Genomic DNA, 17962 nt, shown 5'->3' with positions numbered 1-17962 from the left:
ATGATTACCGTATTTTCCGGACTATAAGGCGCACCGGACTATATATATATTGGATTCATGATTCTTAGTCTTCAGCGGGCCACTTATGATTGATTTCATGACACAATGCTTCGGGCCAGTTTCAATTTAGGAATTTGGTCCATATATAAGGCGCACCGGACTATAAGGCGCACTGTGGGCTTTTGAGAAAATTGTAGGTTTTTAGGTGCGCCTTATAGTCCGGAAAATACGGTACTTTTCCCTCAAATAACATTGTTGTAAAAATTGGTTTTGTCTTCATTTTAAAATTCAATGACTGAAATCATTAAAAAAAAACTTTTAATTTTAATTATGCTAATAATTATTATCACATTTAATTATATGAATAGAACTTTTTGATTTTTTCTTTTATTACTTGATGATTTATTGTAGTTGTTTCACAAAAATAGTACACTGAACTCTGTTTTAAATGTAAAAAAATTGTGAATATGAATGAGTCGACACATGAGTCAGGTTTTGTCTTTTCATCACTTTTAAAAGAAGATGAAAATTTGGGGCGTCCAACAGACAAATACGAGTCACAACTGGAGATGCATTTTTTTCCTTTTGCACTCTTTTCTTAAAATCTCAAGTTCAAACGAGTAAGTTACAACTTATGAAGAACTATCGATTCTGACACTATCCGAAATACGTGACGCGTGGTTGGTCCGTGGGCGAGAACTTGAAAATGTGTTGTGCTGGGAGTGGGCGATTCCCCTCTAGCAGATGTCTGAGTGTCTGTTACCCAATGGGACCAATCATTCTATGCAACCTGTCAGCTAATTATCACTCAAGCGCTTTAATATACCAACAAGTTTCTAGCTCGGCGAAAAAGGAACGACAGGGAAAATCCAAACATATGTTCACGCAACACTCATTTAGAAGCTACCGCAACATTGCTCAGTAAAAATGATGACATGGACATAGTGGCATTTGCTGATGAATAGAATTGACATCAGTTGTACTCAACAGGTACCTTCCAGTGTTCTTATGTCACAGTAAACGCCATTTCTGGCTCTGAGGTTTTCATCATCCACTCAGAGTTTGCTGTGTGTGCCTTGAAGCCTCCACACTCTTTTCACGCTTTCGTCGGCGGCGTTCAGCACGTCAAACGACTTCAGGTCCCCTTGTCGGCTAAAATGAAGAAGAGGTCCCTGCAGAACGCTCACTGGGATGCAGAAGTTAAGGTGAGGGTAGGTCACTTGCGAGGACAAGTCCCTGGTGTTGCTGGATACGATGCCTGCAAGAAATGTTCAAAGTGTATTCTCATTCATTGGTTTGTCAATGAAGTAGCAAAGACCTCATTATTTTACTATCGGCCATTTTTCAGATACAGAACCTCTGTATACTTTCTTTCTTTGAACCTGCCCTCCATGTTAAGTTTCATTGGCGTTGTGGTTAGGCAAAAGCATCCAAGACTTTGCTGCCATCTAGTGGAATGTATTATGGAGCTTTGGATGGCTTAATACTGTTTATGTAAAAAAGTGATTGTGCACATAAAGCAGTGAGATCATTTATGTAATGTGTACATTCTGAATGCATGAAATGGAGGCTTTTTTTTTTTCTCCAGTTTACGAGTAGCAGGCTTATTACCGAGCAGCTCTCCTGTGGACGCTCGTACAACAGCGCCCCCGCTGGCCCCTGCTTGAACTGCGCATGTGGTCTGAAGCATTATGGTAAGGTGTTGATGACTGATGGCTTTGGAGAGGATACCGCAAGTTAGTGAAGGGCCACACGAGCGACCTAGCCCGCCGTAGCCCACCACCAACACAGGTTCACCTGCAGGTAAAGATTGCAATATTACGAAGACTCCATCTTGTCAATGTGTAGCAACCTGTAAATAAAGATATAGCGATAGACGAACAAACCCGTGTTGAACTCGTGAGCCATTTGAGGGACAACAACATCCACCATGGAGTCTCTTGACCGCACCACAGCGACGTCATAAGGCGACGACCCCTTCGTGGAGAAGAGGACATCGCCAACGCTGTCAAGGACTCTGTATGAACAAAATGGCAGCAAAGAACACCATCATAGTTTTTGGCACTGATATGCTACGATGAATAATCTTTGCACCTGTCTCCGTGGTGAAACTTGAGGGCGACCGTGGACTTCCCATTGACCACATGTCGGCAGGTTAAAATAAGGTCAGAGGTCACGAGGACCCCTGAACCCCACTGCTGCCCGCTGTCCACCAAGCACACGTCCAAGTATTGACCCGCATGGAACTTTTGGGTCTCTGCAGGGTGAAGCCAGACATCTTGGAGCGAATCCTGGAGGTCGCTGCATTGGACAACGTTGCGGAGGATCGAGTGGACGGAACACACGAGCGTGAGTCCGATCCACTCGTTGGCCTTCCAGCCAAACGGTGACACTATCACCCCGACCAGGTGCAGGGAGTCATCTTCCATTGCAAACAAGCCGCCGCCCTCCGTGCCTGGCAAGCAGCGGGCGTCTGTGAGGATGAGGGTGTTGTCCTCGCCCGCCAGGTTGCTGATGATGCCCCTGCTCACAGTGCCATTGAAGAGGTCTGAGCAGAGGGAACCAAACGGCGAGCCGCAAGCAAAGACGGGGTCGCCTTTCCGAAGAGACGCGCTCCTCCGCCATGAGACGGCCCCGGAATGTGACGCGTTGGCCTTGAGCACAGCGAACCAGCTGAGGTAGTCAGCATCTTGGATCAGGGTGTCATCTTCATCGCCATGGAAACGCCACTGGTCAGCCTTTTGGAAAAGTGCCTGGAAAGTCTTTTTGAACTCCACGCAGTGGACCAGCATCAGCAGCTCAGCTTCATGCTCATGTGTCCTGTGTCTTCTCTTGGGTGTGCAAACTTCACTCACTGCACATGCATTGGCCTCCACGTGACTCCGGGAAGGAAAGCTGACGCTGATTTGAAGGTTCTTGGGGAAGTTGTGACGTAACAGGATGCGACGTTCGCCATCATAAGATGACTTTTTGTCTATGAAACGAAAAAACGGCAGTCCGGTGCAGATCACCACTCCCGAGCTGGGATGGATGACAACGGCGCTAAAGCTTACGGGCGCACGGGCTGAAAAAGCTTCAGTCAAGGTAAGAACACAGCAGCATCTCTCCACGTCTTGTACGTCCATAATGTTAGCCGAGCAAATGAACTTTGACCATGTTGGCGATCAACAATATTTAACTATTGAAAGACATGTTGAAATGTAACGTTTAAAAATACGCGCATCGGTGGCGACAAAATAATCACAAGGAAATGTCAAAACAGACTCGTCATGACCAATTTGAACCCGAAAGTTAAAAAAAAAAAAAAAGCAAGTACTTTGGGTACTTAAACGCTCGAGAACTTCCTGGTCTCTTCTCGCGAGGGAATGACGACACTAACTTGCTATTGTGATTGGCTCGAGAGTGTCGACGAGAATAAGGAAGGGGGGTTTGATTGGCTCGTGGTGACACTTATTGGTTGTTGTGATTGGCTACAATGAGGTCATGCTTATCCAATGAGATAAATGCGTATATTTAAAATGATAAATTATATACTGTGTATTTATTATGGAAAATATATTTGTAGGGCGTATAAAATTCAACAATACTAGAATTTTCAGGTAAAAAAATAAGAAAGACATTTGCAGAAAGTCTTTATCGTCACCCAGCTCCCATTTTTTGTAACAGCTGAAGAGATAACTTGGCCTCCATGATGTAGATATATAAATAACTATGTACAAATAACATTCAAAAATATATCTACCATTCCTTCATGCACAATATATTTTTTTGTATCCTGCTTTTAAGAACCACCATGCAAGTACTCTCATGTCACTGCATGTGTTGAGCAGCTAGTAATCACAAAGTACTCCAGTTTTGTCATAGCAATTATCTATGCCACCTTCATCATAAACTTTAACTATATAACACTGGTTGACAGTGAATCTCACAGCAAAAAAAAAAAAAAAAACACAAAAAAAAAACACTTTCATTGGTAAACCCTGTTTTCAAAAATACCCCCCTAAAACTTCAATGGCACCTGTGTGTCTTAATACAGTCTTTACCCAAACCGACCCTTGCTGTAAGTCAACACCGGCTGCTAAAAATAAGCTCTGACTTGCTGTTGATGACACTTACACTTTCTCAATGGCACCCAAAGGTAAAAAAATACACAGCATGAAGATCCTTGGCTGCACTCAATAAGTTATCTTTGAGTTGCTGTGGCATTAATGTTTTTCCAGCAAAGAATATTGCCCACAATCTTAAATGCATTCTCAGCTGGTACAGTCAAAATTCTAAAGGTATGTTGATAAAAAAAAATCTCCCATTTCTGGTAGTGTTATGTAAATAAACATTGAAAACTGGATCAATTTACATGAAATCAGTCAATGTATTGTGACAGCCAGCGGAATCCTTCTCCATATCCTTGTCTCTTCAGAACGCTGCACATAAAAATCTCCATTGGCCTCAAATTAAGCTCCTTCAGTGACACTTTTCCCTAAAAGACAAACACAAGGCTCTTTTATCAAGGCAGAAAAGATTTCTTTGTCAGTGCCATTTGGGACATGTAAAAAAAGGCTGACTACTTGTTGATGCTAGTCTGCTGCCAGGTTGGCATCGCAAATGCTAATCGGTTCTCAATTACCTGGATAAATAAAGCTCAAGAAAAAAAAAATATGTATAATAATCTTTCCTGAATGTCCATGTCCCTTGTTGGTCACCTTTCCAGTTGTGTGTCCATGCAGACCAAACAACCCTCGGAGCGCGTCCTCACTGATGGCCTCTGGACGATCAATCTTGTTTCCCAAGATGAGGACGGGCACAGTGGAGATGGTCTCATCTGTCAAAAGCGCCTGAGCACAGAAGAGGAAGAGTCACATTTCAACAAATGTTGTGACGTAAAGGCCAAGAAAGGTAAGGTTCCAACTCACATCCAGCTCCACTTTAGCTTCAGCTAGTCGCTCACGATCAGCACAGTCCACCATGTAGACGATGCCGTTTATGGCTGGGAGGTAGTTTTTCCAAATACGTCGTGCTAAGACAAATTAAAAAAAAAAAGCAAAATCTTTTTAGTTCAAAATTACCAGATGACCAAAGAGCAGCCCTCTTCTCCTTTACCTTGTGTGTGACCGCCCAGGTCAAATGTGGTAAATGTCATTCCAGCAATGGTGAGCTCCTCAGATGCTGAACACAGACAAAGTGGCATGAGATTATTGAAATACAGTAAGGATGGATAATAAGAAGGAATGGATGGATATACAGATAGGATAGGTAAATAGCTACTTGGGTGCAGCGTGGGCACATGCTGGCCCAGCCTGTCATCTCTGAGCATGTGCAGTAGTGTCGTTTTGCCGGCATTGTCTAATCCAAGAAACACCAGTTTGCCGGATTTCTTGTACAGTCCTGCACAGTCAGAAAAGGGTTTTTTTCAGTTGCTGATCATCAAACATACTATTCCTGACTTGCATGAAAAATACACTGGAACATCCAGATTTAATAACTTCTAAATAGAACTTAAATGAAATAAGTTGAGAGAACAAATTGTAAGAAACAATGTTAGTGATTATTCAACAATACCTAACAACTGCAGCACGCCACTGAAGCCTCTGTAGATCCAGTTAAGAATAAAGGACATGGTGCTCGACTGCCTGTAATGCAGATAAGCGTAAATTAATCATGTAAAACAAAGCAAAAAAAAAAAGTCAAAATATTGCTGACTGTATTGCAAAATCACCAAGTAGGCCGCTTTCTTCTTGAGCCTTAATACTGCTGGTATGTGTAAGCTGTAAGAAAGATAAGAAGATAAAAATAAATCTTTCCTTGAACTGATTGTTATTGTTAGTCTATTTTTGTCATTTTATGTTCCATCTTACATCACTAGAGCCGCAATTGTTGTCAAAATTCTCTATGGATAAAGTCGTGTTGAGTTAATAATCACAGATACCCAAAAACTAAAATAAAGTGAGTTTTTGTTTTGCTGACTTCCCAGACATACACATGCTGATCATCCCTGGACTATTTTTGTTATGACAAGTTGTAGCAAGGACACTTGATCTCCACAAGGGTCTCTTTCACACATGCACACACCTGTCAGTCACCCTGTTTGCAACTCTCTGGGCTTAATGTACTGCGTACGAGGGCCTCATTTGAGGAAAATAGAACTAAATGAAACGATTTGGTTTCAAATTCCACAACGTTAAAGGCCTCCCACAAAAAGGTTACAGTAAATTCGTCATTGTTTTCCGATTTAAGAGCTCTCCTATAGAATTGTTGATAGATATATGTTTTATTTAATGACGTCGAGAAGCAGTTTTCAACTCTTATTTAGTGAAAGCCGCCGACTTTAGGTGATCGTACGAGAACAGATGTAACAAACGTTTAGCCGCCCCAAAGTAAACAATAACACTCTTTTAAGTAAACAAGCGAGCAGAAAAGTCTCGAAAGAAAAAAAAGTAATTTCAAGACGGGTCGTGACATTGATGGTAACTGACGCTACCGAGTGCAAGTTGATCAATAATTACCTTGTTCCGACCGATTTATGATGCCACTGTCCGCTGTCCTGTCAGATGTAAAGCACTACGCAAGTTTGACATTTAACCGGAAGTACGTCATCACGCTAGCCCGTTTGATGCTAGCTCACCATGTTAACCGCCTCGGTTAAAAATAGATCAAATAAAATAGAATACGGAATGTATTCTCTAAATATGAATTGTTTTCAGCTATAAAAGTTCATCATAGTATTAATATGTTTTCTATTTTTTAGTTCGTCTCATATAATACGGTATCGTTTGATGTAATATGTAAACAAAGTTTTGATGAGATTCACGATAAAGTCATACAATACAACATAACATAGAAAAAATACATGACGTTCCAATTCTAAATGCAGGACTACCCAAAACTAATTTGTAGAGTCGTAATGCCAAAATATTATGATGCAAACATTTTAATTATATTTCTTTCGTTTGATTTTATTTATTTGAATGATGTATTAAAAGCAAAGACTACGTGTGAGAAAATGTTGCTTTATATTACAGCACCAGTTAGAGCACGCATAAATATTTTGCCCTGCAATCAGTTGTTCTTGCAATTTTCAATCTTTAGCATCACACCAAGTGCGGGTAGTACATCTGCATTTTTTCTTACCTTATTAGGTCACGCGAGAATTGCAAAATATCACAAGTAAAAGTAAAAATAAATTTTAAAAAAATACACTATGTATGTGCAGTGACGTGCATTTTTATTGTGAACACGGGGTGGCACTATTACACCGCCACCACATTCAAAACAAAAAAAAAATCACTCTTCCCACACCATAATTTACATACGGGTATCTTTATTCAAGCAATTCAGGGTATTCTACATGGCACACACTAATCGGCATCGTACCTGTGTCAGTTTTAAACCTACACCTTGCGTGGAGGGAAATCTTTTGATAAATAAGGGAAGAAATAAATGCTATTTTTGATGACTTCAATGGCAGCTATTACTATAATCTCTAGAAACTAACCTTTCCATAAGAAAAACAGACACCTTACAAAACCTGCAATGTCTCATTCCGTAGTTCCTATCATCTTTAAATAAACCTATGACAGATGAAACGTCCAATTTGTTCTCCCACGCAGTCAGTCTGAAGGTTACATCCTGTCGTAGTAAAACCATTTATCGACTGTCAATAGAAAAAAACGCAGATTAAAACAACGCAGTCAGGAAAATCAATCATCTACACCATGACATTATCAATAAAATACCTGATGATGGGATTGGTTCCTCCTTTTCACAAGGGCATGCCTGAAAATATAGAATAAAATAATCTAATGACAATATGGACACAATACTGCAATTTTATTCACGATGGATCTTGGACTTACATCACCGACAGCAGCTTTAGCCTCATTCACCGAGCAACAGAAAGGGCTGTCACTGGATGAGATGCAAGTGTTTTTGCTGTAGTTTGCAAGGGAGGACAAAAATTATATACATATACAAAAATAAACATAAGCAGGCGATGTGTTTGTCAACATTATGCAACAACTTATCTACCAGTTCAGTTCACCACCGTCTGACTGTTGGCAAATAAGAGCTTTCCAGAAGTTGTGAGTACTCTTGATGACTTCAATGGCAAAGTCCTGAAAGCACAGCACACTTCATCATTTAGTCACTAATGCTTTTGACCAGAACCCCCAAAATATAATAATATTTTGATTGCAGGTGACGTTTTAAAAAGATTACAAAAGTACAAATAAGCAAAGTATTAACTTTTAACAGCACTCGTTGAAATCCAAGGAAAACAAAACAAGACCTTGTCCTTGAACTCCTCATTGAAAGCGAATGTGTTCTCTGGCTTCCCGTCGGGTACTTTGTATCGCTTGAACCAGTCGACCGTTGACTGCAGATAGCCGGGCTTCAACCTCTGAACATCACCGATGTCTGAAGTCGGGGTCAGACAAGGTCAAAATGCAGGAAGAAGAGGAGAAAAGTTGATAAGGAGTCGTGCTTACCGTTGAGCTCGCTGGCCTCGGGGTCGTCAACGTTGATGGCTATCACTTTCCAGTCGGTCTCGCCCTCGTCGATCATAGCCAGCACCCCGAGCACCTTCACTTTAATCACCTCGCCACGGGAACACACCTGACCAGCATGTGTAGAAACTGATTCAAGCGCTCGACAGTAGCTAGATTTAACCTTGGACTGTATTTACCTTGGAGCCGATTTCACAGACGTCAATGGGGTCGTTGTCCCCGTGGCAGCCAGTGTCTGTGTCTTTGTGCTTTGGATCTTCCCACGTCTAAAACAGCACGAGAAAAATCAGCAAGATGTTTTTAAAAATGACGAGCATAGCGAAAGCGTCCTAACCTGAGGAATGGCTCCATAGTTCCATATGTAGCCTTTATGGGGGAAAACATTAGCCACGTAGCGCAGCTTGCCCTTCTTCACGTCCTGTTTTATTGGGTTCAAGAGGTCCTTTGTGGCGATCTACAAAAACAACCGGACAGTTATCAATGCTCTATTGCTTCATTATCAAATTATACGAGCTTCAATGATGCTAACAACAAAGGGAGACTGGCAGAGTCAGGAACTTTTTTAAGAAATTTCCAAAACTGTTCAATAGGGAATTTAACTAAGAAACCTATTTTACAAACTAGCCAGATGGATCTGTTGATTTATTGACTGTTTTCTTACAAGTTAATCTTAATTAATTACAACACAAATCCACAATAGTGACATGACTTACCTCCATTTTTGCATTTGTCCATCTTGGAACTTCCACCACCATGTGAAAGATGTTCTTAAGAGAAAGAAATCCAAAGAGTGGGTTATCTTTCGCCGTGGTTACTCTTTATTTCAAATTTAACCGACTGTAATGACTTTTATACAGACTTTTACAGCCACAAGAGATGATATCAAGCCTCGCTAGACTATGACCTCACTCCTTCTGGAAAACATTACCTAATGCAATGTGTGGCCACCTCTACATGAAAGCATTTTAAACTTAAACAATTTGATTTCAAAAAGGGATATGATAAAAAAATAAAAATATCACCCTGTAATTACTGGTATACAAATGATTGGATGCTGTCAAGTGTGAAATTTACCCACCAGGTAAATCTCTAGATTTCTGTTGTCAAATGCACAGATTAACGAAGTACTGCCTCTGTGTACACTCCACCTGCTTTTTTTAGACTCCTGGCTTAACATAGAGTCACCACCTAGCACCATTCCAAGTTGCCATGGTAACATAAGCCATACTTGACAATGACCCGGCAATGTTTAGGACAGGTCTGCTGCCTCTAAACAGATGAATTTCTGCAAGACGTGAAAATGTGTGGTGGTGGGTTTTTTGGGGTTTTTTTTTTTTTACAAATGCTGATGACAGACATGCAATTAAGACATTAGTATGTCTTAACATGTCATAAATGCATACTGACTCCATTGGAATGTTACTTCATAAGACAAGTGTTACTGTACCTGTCCCTCATCAGCATATATTGGTATGTCATGGAACGGTGAGATGTATTTCCCCTCGGAATTCTCTGCAAAACAATGGAAGCAGGAAAACATGTATTCAACTCAGGAAATTGTGTTTAACAATAGCTGTTCTATTACAACACTGTGCCGTTGAGACAGTCACACACAATAGTCAGTGGAGTTGGAGAATAGCCAATGCATTCTGCCAGAGTCTTGTAATCAATGGGTGTTGCCCGACCAGTAACACTTTATGCTTTCCAAATTGATGACGTCACGTGTGGAGCCACCCTGGACGAGTTCCCCGTCGAATTGCTACATAATAAGTAACGATCAAATACAGTCCCGAAATTTGGAGCCTCCCATTTGAGTTGTCGATAACCTGATCAACCAGTTTAACGCGACATGCTATGGAAACCCTGTAATTCTAACACAATGACAATATTGTGCAGGGGAGAAAAAAAAGGCGCACAGAAATGAAATTTACGGCGACATTCAGTAAGTGACACGTGTGAGGCAACTCTTACAGAGAACGACACTTCTTTCTCCCCACAAAATCTATGTACGTTGTACTTACTGAAAAACAAGCGGTAGCTCAAGGAGTTGGGGCTGCCCCTCTCTTCCACAGTGAAGCTCATGATTAAGTGGAGCTTTATCTCACTCGGATGAGGGATGGTGACTAAAAGAGGATTGTCGAGGCGGTGGACTGGACGCAAGGGCAGGCGGAAAGGCAATGCGCATGCGCACAGTCGCACACCACCGATGAGACGTTCAGGGACTGTCGGAGAGTGGCGTGATACTCCAAAGAACTACTCATTTTGTATACTTTTTACTTAGGTGGAGCTACAGATACAAGAAAAATACTCGTAACGTACAATCCTTTAGTATAAAAAAACAGCACGTAACATTCGGCTCAAGTAGAACTCGTTTTGACATTTAAGAGCAATGATAAAATAACAAAAAAATAATACATTTTTAGTATACACATTCCCACAGTACTATCACCAAATATCAAATCTATTAAACATAACAAAACAAGAAAAAACACCGTGGCCACACCTCTTGGTGTCACGTCCGCCCACTGGTGGTCCTGCTTCCTGCCTTGCTGAGGAAGAGGACAGCGCTGACGGCTGGGAGGACGCGAGGAGCGACAAGAAAGCCCTTGGAAAGACGTAAGAAAGCGGGGAGCGGCCCTGGTTTGCACCGTCAGTCGGGAGAGAAGCACCCCGAGTTTCCATAGCGGCCGAATTTGTCACCGAAGCGGCGCCGAAAAATGTCGAACAGTCGTCAGCTTAGCGAGAGCAGGGCCATCCCGACCAGGACGGTGTTGATCAACGATACAACGCAGCTACCTCATGACTATTGTACCACCCCTGGAGGCACTTTATTCTCTACCACTCCCGGAGGTAAGATGGCTCTTCTCTTCCATTTTTTTTAAAAATAACAAAATAGAAGGCGGTGCCCAACATCACACCATCGCCGCTTCTGCTATTATGGGCTTTCGCTGCCTTGTCATCCCATCCAAAACAAAAACAATGTTAGTCCCGCCTCCTCCCTCGTTGGTGTTCTCTGATTGGCCACTGCTCTGCAGCAGGTATCCACGGAACGTTTATTATTATTTTTTTTTTATCATCAAATCCTCCTCGGAAATTTCCAGCCATATCCTTTCATTAAATTATGGCCACAAACGGTAAGTTATTAACACACCAGCACGACTTTGTGAAGAACGTAGTGTTTGGTTTTAACTGTTCCACGTAGAGCCCTGATAAAATTGTTTCCTGCTGTACAATGTCAGTTTGTCCACAGTGAAAAGAGTCTTGATAGCTTAGAAAGCGATAAACCTTCTGGTGTTATCATAGTTCCAAGTTAGCAAGTTGAATTTTTTTTACAAAATAGGAACTGTTTGAGTGTAATCAATTATTGTTAGCACGTTAGAAGTGCTTGTTTTGACTGGACACCAACTTAAAGTGGTCTCTTAGAGCACTGACCTAAATACTAAATATTATTTAACAGGAGATTAGAAATGCCTTTAAAATGAAGACTTCTCGTTTAATACGGATATCAACTCACAAAGGGGAGTTTGTGTGCTTCCTAAGGGATGTAACAATCTCGGTTTGTGGCCACAGTTCAGGTCACACACAGGAAAGTCAGAAGTGAGATTCAAACTCTGAAAGTTATAACTGTTAAGAAGAGATGCTAAGGATAACCAAATTTGATAATGAGGATGTCAAATGTAAAATCCACCCTGTGTGCCCTGGTGCAGGAACGCGAATCATCTACGACCGCAAGTTCTTGCTGGACATGCGTAACTCGCCCATCGCCCAGACACCACCCGCTCACCTGCCTGTCATCCCCGGTGTGACCAGCCCAAACACGCTCCGTGAGAACCGGAAGAATGAAGCCAACAACCATGTCAACAACCACGCCGGAAAGCCTACGAATGGTAACAAAAATGCATCACTTTTCCCATCAGGGAAAAAAAGCTTATAGTCATGCACGGTTGCTAACCAAAACAGCACCACCTACAGAACTTGTCCTCCAGTATGTCAGTTCATGCCATTTAGCTGTATTTTACCATAAGTCATTTTGATTTGATTTTACAGTCCAGCTTCAGTACATTGTAATATATTTTCTATCTTTTTTTTTTTTTGTAATGAATTCTCCAGTCTCATGTCTTTAATACCTTGCTTTCATTTGTGTTCAAGGTGACGACGCCCAGTTTGAAATGGACATCTGACAGACTGGCGCCAGCACACGCACAAAACAACCCAAACAAGTAATTGACCTGGCATGCTCTGTCATGCTAGTGGCTTGGCTTAGAGAAACAAATTTGAGCCCTCATGGCAGCCATTTTCTTTTGCTCTCCACCTCGCTGTTGCTGCTGCTGATGTCGTGTGTGTGTATGTGTAAAAATCACCGGGATACAGTCCATATTGTCTGGTACGGGGGTCTACAAACTGGGTTTATTTGAATAGATTTCCATAGCTGCTGTCAAATTCCACCACACAACAAAGGGAGCTGGCATGATGATTGTTCACACGCGCACACATAAATGGCAGTGATCCCATTAACGAAGCACATCAGTTCTAACCAACATTCTGAGATGTCTCATCTGTGTAGATGATCATCGAAGTTTGGAAATTGTAATCAATTGTACTCTCCAGCAAGTACAAAAGAAAATACTCTATTTTACCCCCCCAGGCTAAATAGTACAGAACAGGCATTTTTGGTTGACAAGAGCTTTATTTTGAAGAATACGCAAAAAGGAGTGGGAAATTCTGAAATGGGAGCTTCAGCTGTGAAATTTTGGAAATATTCAAAGTGGGACACTTAAAAAAAAAAAAAAATCTAAAGACAATTAATGGGAATCAACAGGAAGTTGCGATGAACATTTAGTTTTATTACGGGAAGACGGGCATAAAAATTAAATTGCAATATATGTTCTTCCATCTAATTCTGGCATTGAACAACCAACAATATGAAATAAATGAGTACGCGTGCTATCCCTGTAGATTCTCATGCATTACTGTTACAGTGTCCTTATTCGAAAATTCCGATTATTTTGCAACCATGATGCAAGAAGGGAGGTGATACTTGACTTGAATATTCTGACCCAATGTGGGAATTATTTGACTCCAACGTTAATTTTTGGGATCTTTTTCCTAGATCCAGAATTGTTGTATGCATTATATTTTGATCAGTATGAAATACAGTTAAGGAGTCTTGTTTGACTGGAAGTGGAACCAACCGTCAGATTTGTCAAAAGTGTTTCTGAGCTTGATGGTGCCATTCCATAATCTCCCCCAGTGTCCTTAATCCATACTACTGTAATGACTTCATTTCTTTCTGTCATTTAAGTGTGCATACGCCTTACTTCAGTGCATTGCAGTACATCAGTCTAAATGAAGTTCGAGTCATCACTTTGTACTACTGCGAAAGAGATGTTTATTTTTTCACTGCAAACATTGGACATTGTACTCAGAAACTAAAGAAAAAATGTTCTTTTTGCTTTCGTTTGTAGATGTGGAGTTGAAAAGAGTGACAGCAAACATTGCATCACTGTTATTCTCTTCAATATACGGTTATGATACAAGTACCCATGCACAATTGTTGAGTGCAAATTTCATTCAAATCAGTTTTTTGGGACAATGAGGGCAAGAAAATGTATAATTCAAAACAACAAAAATTTTGAAAAAAAGCTTTGAAGTTTTTTTTTTTTTTTTCAAAAGTCCAAATGCCAGTGAACGCTCTTGCTACAAGATCAATAAAAGTCCCACAACAAGGAAAATGAGTGTGCTCTTTTTTTTAATTCCATTTTCTTAGTGGTAATGTTTAGGAAGTTATCACAGAAGGCTGCTTGTTGTTAGCAGTCTGGCAGTATTCACTTGTATATAACTTTTAAATTCAATACATTTGCATGTTTTTGTTTTAAAACATATTTAGGCATGTGTTTAATTTTACTTGTGTGCAATTTATTTGAATTTAGTCAGAGTACCCTGAGAAAACACAAATATGGATACATGCAAATACGCAATACAAGTGTGTCTCAATGAGATATTAGAGTAAACACATGGTAGAAAATCCCATTAAGTATATATTATGATTTTCCATAATCTAATTATAAGGCTTTGATTTTAAGAGCGATTATAAGTAAAATATATGTTTGTGTTTTACCTAATTTCTAACAAAGGAATTAAAATAAAAAAACTTAATAAATGTGTAATAATAATAATAATAATCCTGATTAATTTAAATCAAAAACTTTCGTCCTCTATGTTTGGAGTTATGAAATAGATAAACAATTATTTACTGTACAATATTTCTGTTTTTCTGAATTTATTTTCTATCAGGCATATCCAGTAGGTACTCAGCCATATACGAACAGGCATTAATTCGGTCGCCCGCTGGTCCTCCCTCCTTTTCTACGTCCCTGAGCGAGGCCGCCGTCAAAATGGTGAGTCTTGAGGGCTAAAGTTGAACAAAAATCCACTCATCATCAAGCCAATCAACTGATTGTCACTTGTTTTGTCTCAGCCAAGTGATAGTTTACGTCCCAGTCTGTTAGCATTTACCGATATTGATATTTTCTGTTCGTTTTAGTACAGCTTAAACGGCACTTTTCAAATGCTAAGATACATGTTATCACCCAATAAAGGACACCGCGTTATTTGCGAAGGCTTTGCGACTTCGTTTAGTTTTATTCTCTCTTATTGTAACTGTCATGACCAACTGTTACTGTACAATCACCCTGAGACTATTGTTTTCCACATTTATTGACTAATCTACATTTCTTGGAGGCTAGCGTTAGCAACCTCACGATCAACTGTGTATTTAGGCCCTCATGTGTATGTTAGCTGGTTACTACTAACATTCTGAACGTGTGGCCAACTGAAATGAACATTTCCAAAATATACATATCTGCAAAGAGAGCATGAAACCAGCCATATCCGCTTCAATATAATCGCGCTCAATGTTGTCTTCCTCTGTTTAGAACGAGACAGTTACAGTCAGGACTCGCAAGTTCATGACGAACCGGCTGCTTCAGAGGAAGCAAATGGTAAGTTTGGATAACACGCCTAAATCACTCACGGTGTCATACCTGCTTCATATGTATTCATTGTCAATCCCTGCCTTTCCAGGTCGTTGATGTTCTGCATCCCGGCAAGGCCACAGTCCCCAAGACTGAGATCCGGGAGAAGCTCGCCAAGATGTACAAGACGACCCCTGACGTCGTGTTCGTCTTTGGCTTCAAGACTCAGTTTGGCGGTGGCAAGACAACAGGCTTCGCCATGGTCTACGACTCCTTAGATTACGCCAAGAAGAACGAGCCCAAACACAGACTGGCCAGGGTAAGTTTGAAAAGCTTGTGGTCATTTTTGTGTTGACTGAAATTAACTTCAAATATCTCTTCCTCAGCACGGTCTATATGAGAAAAAGAAGACCTCCAGGAAGCAGCGCAAAGAACGCAAGAACAGAATGAAGAAAGTACGAGGCACCAAGAAAACCAGCGTGGGCGCTGCCAGCAAAAAGGTACGTTTGTTGGAGGCAATACTGATTTTGTGCTGAAAAGAATGAAATGCGTGGAGCCGTCGCTTCTTCTGTTAACTTCATCTTGTCATTCTCCCAACCCTGTCAAATGTTCTTTGGGAACCATAGAAGGTAAATCAATGTTCAAGAGTAGGCTAACTCCAGTGTGCTCATAATCCTCCAGTGATGGATAATAGCTAACCTCTCCTTACCGCATCACCAACCCACCCGGAAAAAAACGTCCGTGTACGTTTTTTTATGCAGTTTTCCTCAAAAAGAAAATAACATCACAAATATTTTCACCGACCTAAAGCTTCATAAAACACCTGCCAAGTGCTTATAATGCATTCAGTTTGACACAAAGGTGTAACGCAAAACTTCCAGCTTCTTTTCCAGAGGTCCTGCAAAATTCCAAGCTTAGTTGTTGAGGCTGTGTTGGGTCATTCAACACTTTGATTTGACCTAAATTAGATGCATGAAGACATCCGTGATGTGTAAAAATAACAAGGTCAAACATGTTTTGGAAACTCATTTGTCAAAGTAGCTCAGATTCTAGCTCAACTTAATTGGACTTCTTTTTAAGTCTAATGATATAACGCCTAATTGGTTTATATCAAAATTCATCTTACAAATTTGGTTGTGGCAAACTTTTGTCACTCTTTGTCAATACGAGGAGCTCACTTTTAAAACCAACAAACACTCTCTGCCTCATCTTTCAATGTGTTAACGTGATCCTGTTGCATCTTTTGTGCCCCACTTTGCCTCCCGTGGAATACTCGTGCAGAAATGAGGTGTCAGTGTACAGGTATCATGTGCGAGCATGGGGTGCCGCTCCGCTGTGTTGCACATCCAAAAGTCTTAAGCGCATGCCACGCTCACTTCCCCCAGTAGATTTTACCCACTTGGTGTTTCCCCTCACTGGTGTTGGTTCAAACCCCACGTCAAATGTTCTCTCGGGAGCCCTGTGTTGCTCTTTGGGAGCGAACCCACTCTAGCCTACATGTTAGTAGAAACTTGCCCACTATCCTTTAGAGGCCTAGTCACTGACGTTTTGCGAGTGTGGAGGGTGTGTTTAGACTCAAAGCCTACTTGTTTATTTCTTACCACAATGAAACACTTGTTACATGCGTAACAATGTTTTTATTTTGAAGCGTCCTACTGTCTAAGTCTTAGTTTGGAATTTCACTCAATTTTATATATAACCTTGTGCATCCATGTCGAATGGAGAGTCATTTTATTTTCTCTCCCCACCCCTCTTCTCTTTCCACAGTGAGTCTGGACAGCCAGGGAGGGTTCTCGTGCTCAAGATGTTCTTGTATATTGTTCTCAAATAAAAGTTGGAGAAAAGACAATTTATCTGGGAATGGATTCTTCTACATGAGGTATTACTACTGAGGTGCTAAAGATGGTTTCCAACATGTTCAAACTGTACAGTGGGTCTTGCCTCTATCTGTAATACCGTAAATGACCACACGGTGACTCCCCGCCATTCACAAGTACAGTACAGTGTACGGTTTTTCTAATTACCAATTTATACAGTTAAACCCCCAGATGAATACTTTGCATAAATGCACCAGCAGGCTCACCCTTTTACGCGCACACTTTACCTTTCCTCAATTCTAAACACCATTTGGAACTGCCGCATCTGCACCGTGACCTTCTTAGTGAATTAGCATAGAAATACACCCCAAGAGAATGTTAAGATTAAGCCGTGAAAATGCCAAGGAATAGCTCTCCCCTGTGGGTCGGCACTGCTGCTTTATGACATCTTATTCAGGGGCATTTGTCAAAGCCGTTGAAAATTTGCTCTTGTCAAGGATGCTATAAAGAAATATTGTGTGCATACGGAGGAAAGAATTGCCCTCTGCTGAATTTGTCCATTCACAACGGAATTGTAATTGGATTTGATAATGGAAGAACAAAATATCCATTACCATAAAACGGATTGTCAACCGGTGGTCCGCGACCCTCTAGTGGTCAATGACGGTATTGC

The 17962-nt window shown here is 40.9% G+C and overlaps 4 protein-coding genes across 4 annotated transcripts; 2 read left to right on the top strand and 2 right to left on the bottom strand.

Moving 5' to 3' along the window:
- Positions 1-1055: 1055 nt before the first annotated feature.
- Positions 1056-2792, bottom strand: tysnd1 (trypsin like peroxisomal matrix peptidase 1). Its single transcript, XM_061285626.1, has 4 exons — positions 2095-2792; positions 1887-2017; positions 1612-1797; positions 1056-1258 (listed from the first exon to the last, which is right to left on the bottom strand). The coding sequence occupies exons 1-4, from the start codon at positions 2790-2792 to the stop codon at positions 1056-1058; spliced, it is 1218 nt and encodes a 405-aa protein (XP_061141610.1).
- A 169-nt stretch (positions 2793-2961) lies between these two features.
- rps24 (ribosomal protein S24) lies at positions 2962-17321 on the top strand. Its single transcript, XM_061284469.1, has 7 exons — positions 2962-3084; positions 4725-4893; positions 14793-14896; positions 15434-15499; positions 15582-15791; positions 15859-15972; positions 17240-17321. Exons 1-7 carry the CDS (start codon positions 2977-2979, stop codon positions 17240-17242), a joined length of 774 nt encoding a protein of 257 aa, XP_061140453.1. The 5' UTR covers positions 2962-2976; the 3' UTR covers positions 17243-17321.
- ppa1b (inorganic pyrophosphatase 1b) lies at positions 7299-10748 on the bottom strand. Its single transcript, XM_061284468.1, has 11 exons — positions 10520-10748; positions 9946-10010; positions 9212-9265; positions 8833-8952; positions 8678-8764; positions 8481-8607; positions 8282-8409; positions 8023-8108; positions 7851-7926; positions 7731-7770; positions 7299-7648 (listed from the first exon to the last, which is right to left on the bottom strand). The coding sequence occupies exons 1-11, from the start codon at positions 10578-10580 to the stop codon at positions 7617-7619; spliced, it is 876 nt and encodes a 291-aa protein (XP_061140452.1). The 5' UTR covers positions 10581-10748; the 3' UTR covers positions 7299-7616.
- Positions 11032-13333, top strand: eif4ebp2 (eukaryotic translation initiation factor 4E binding protein 2). The gene is made up of 3 exons (XM_061284471.1): positions 11032-11348; positions 12206-12385; positions 12648-13333. The coding sequence occupies exons 1-3, from the start codon at positions 11216-11218 to the stop codon at positions 12677-12679; spliced, it is 345 nt and encodes a 114-aa protein (XP_061140455.1). The 5' UTR covers positions 11032-11215; the 3' UTR covers positions 12680-13333.
- Positions 17322-17962: the final 641 nt, after the last annotated feature.

This window comes from Syngnathus typhle, linkage group LG8 (genome assembly GCF_033458585.1).
Source record: "Syngnathus typhle isolate RoL2023-S1 ecotype Sweden linkage group LG8, RoL_Styp_1.0, whole genome shotgun sequence".
Classification (NCBI taxonomy): domain Eukaryota; kingdom Metazoa; phylum Chordata; class Actinopteri; order Syngnathiformes; family Syngnathidae; genus Syngnathus; species Syngnathus typhle.
This window is presented reverse-complemented; position numbering and strand designations above follow the sequence as displayed.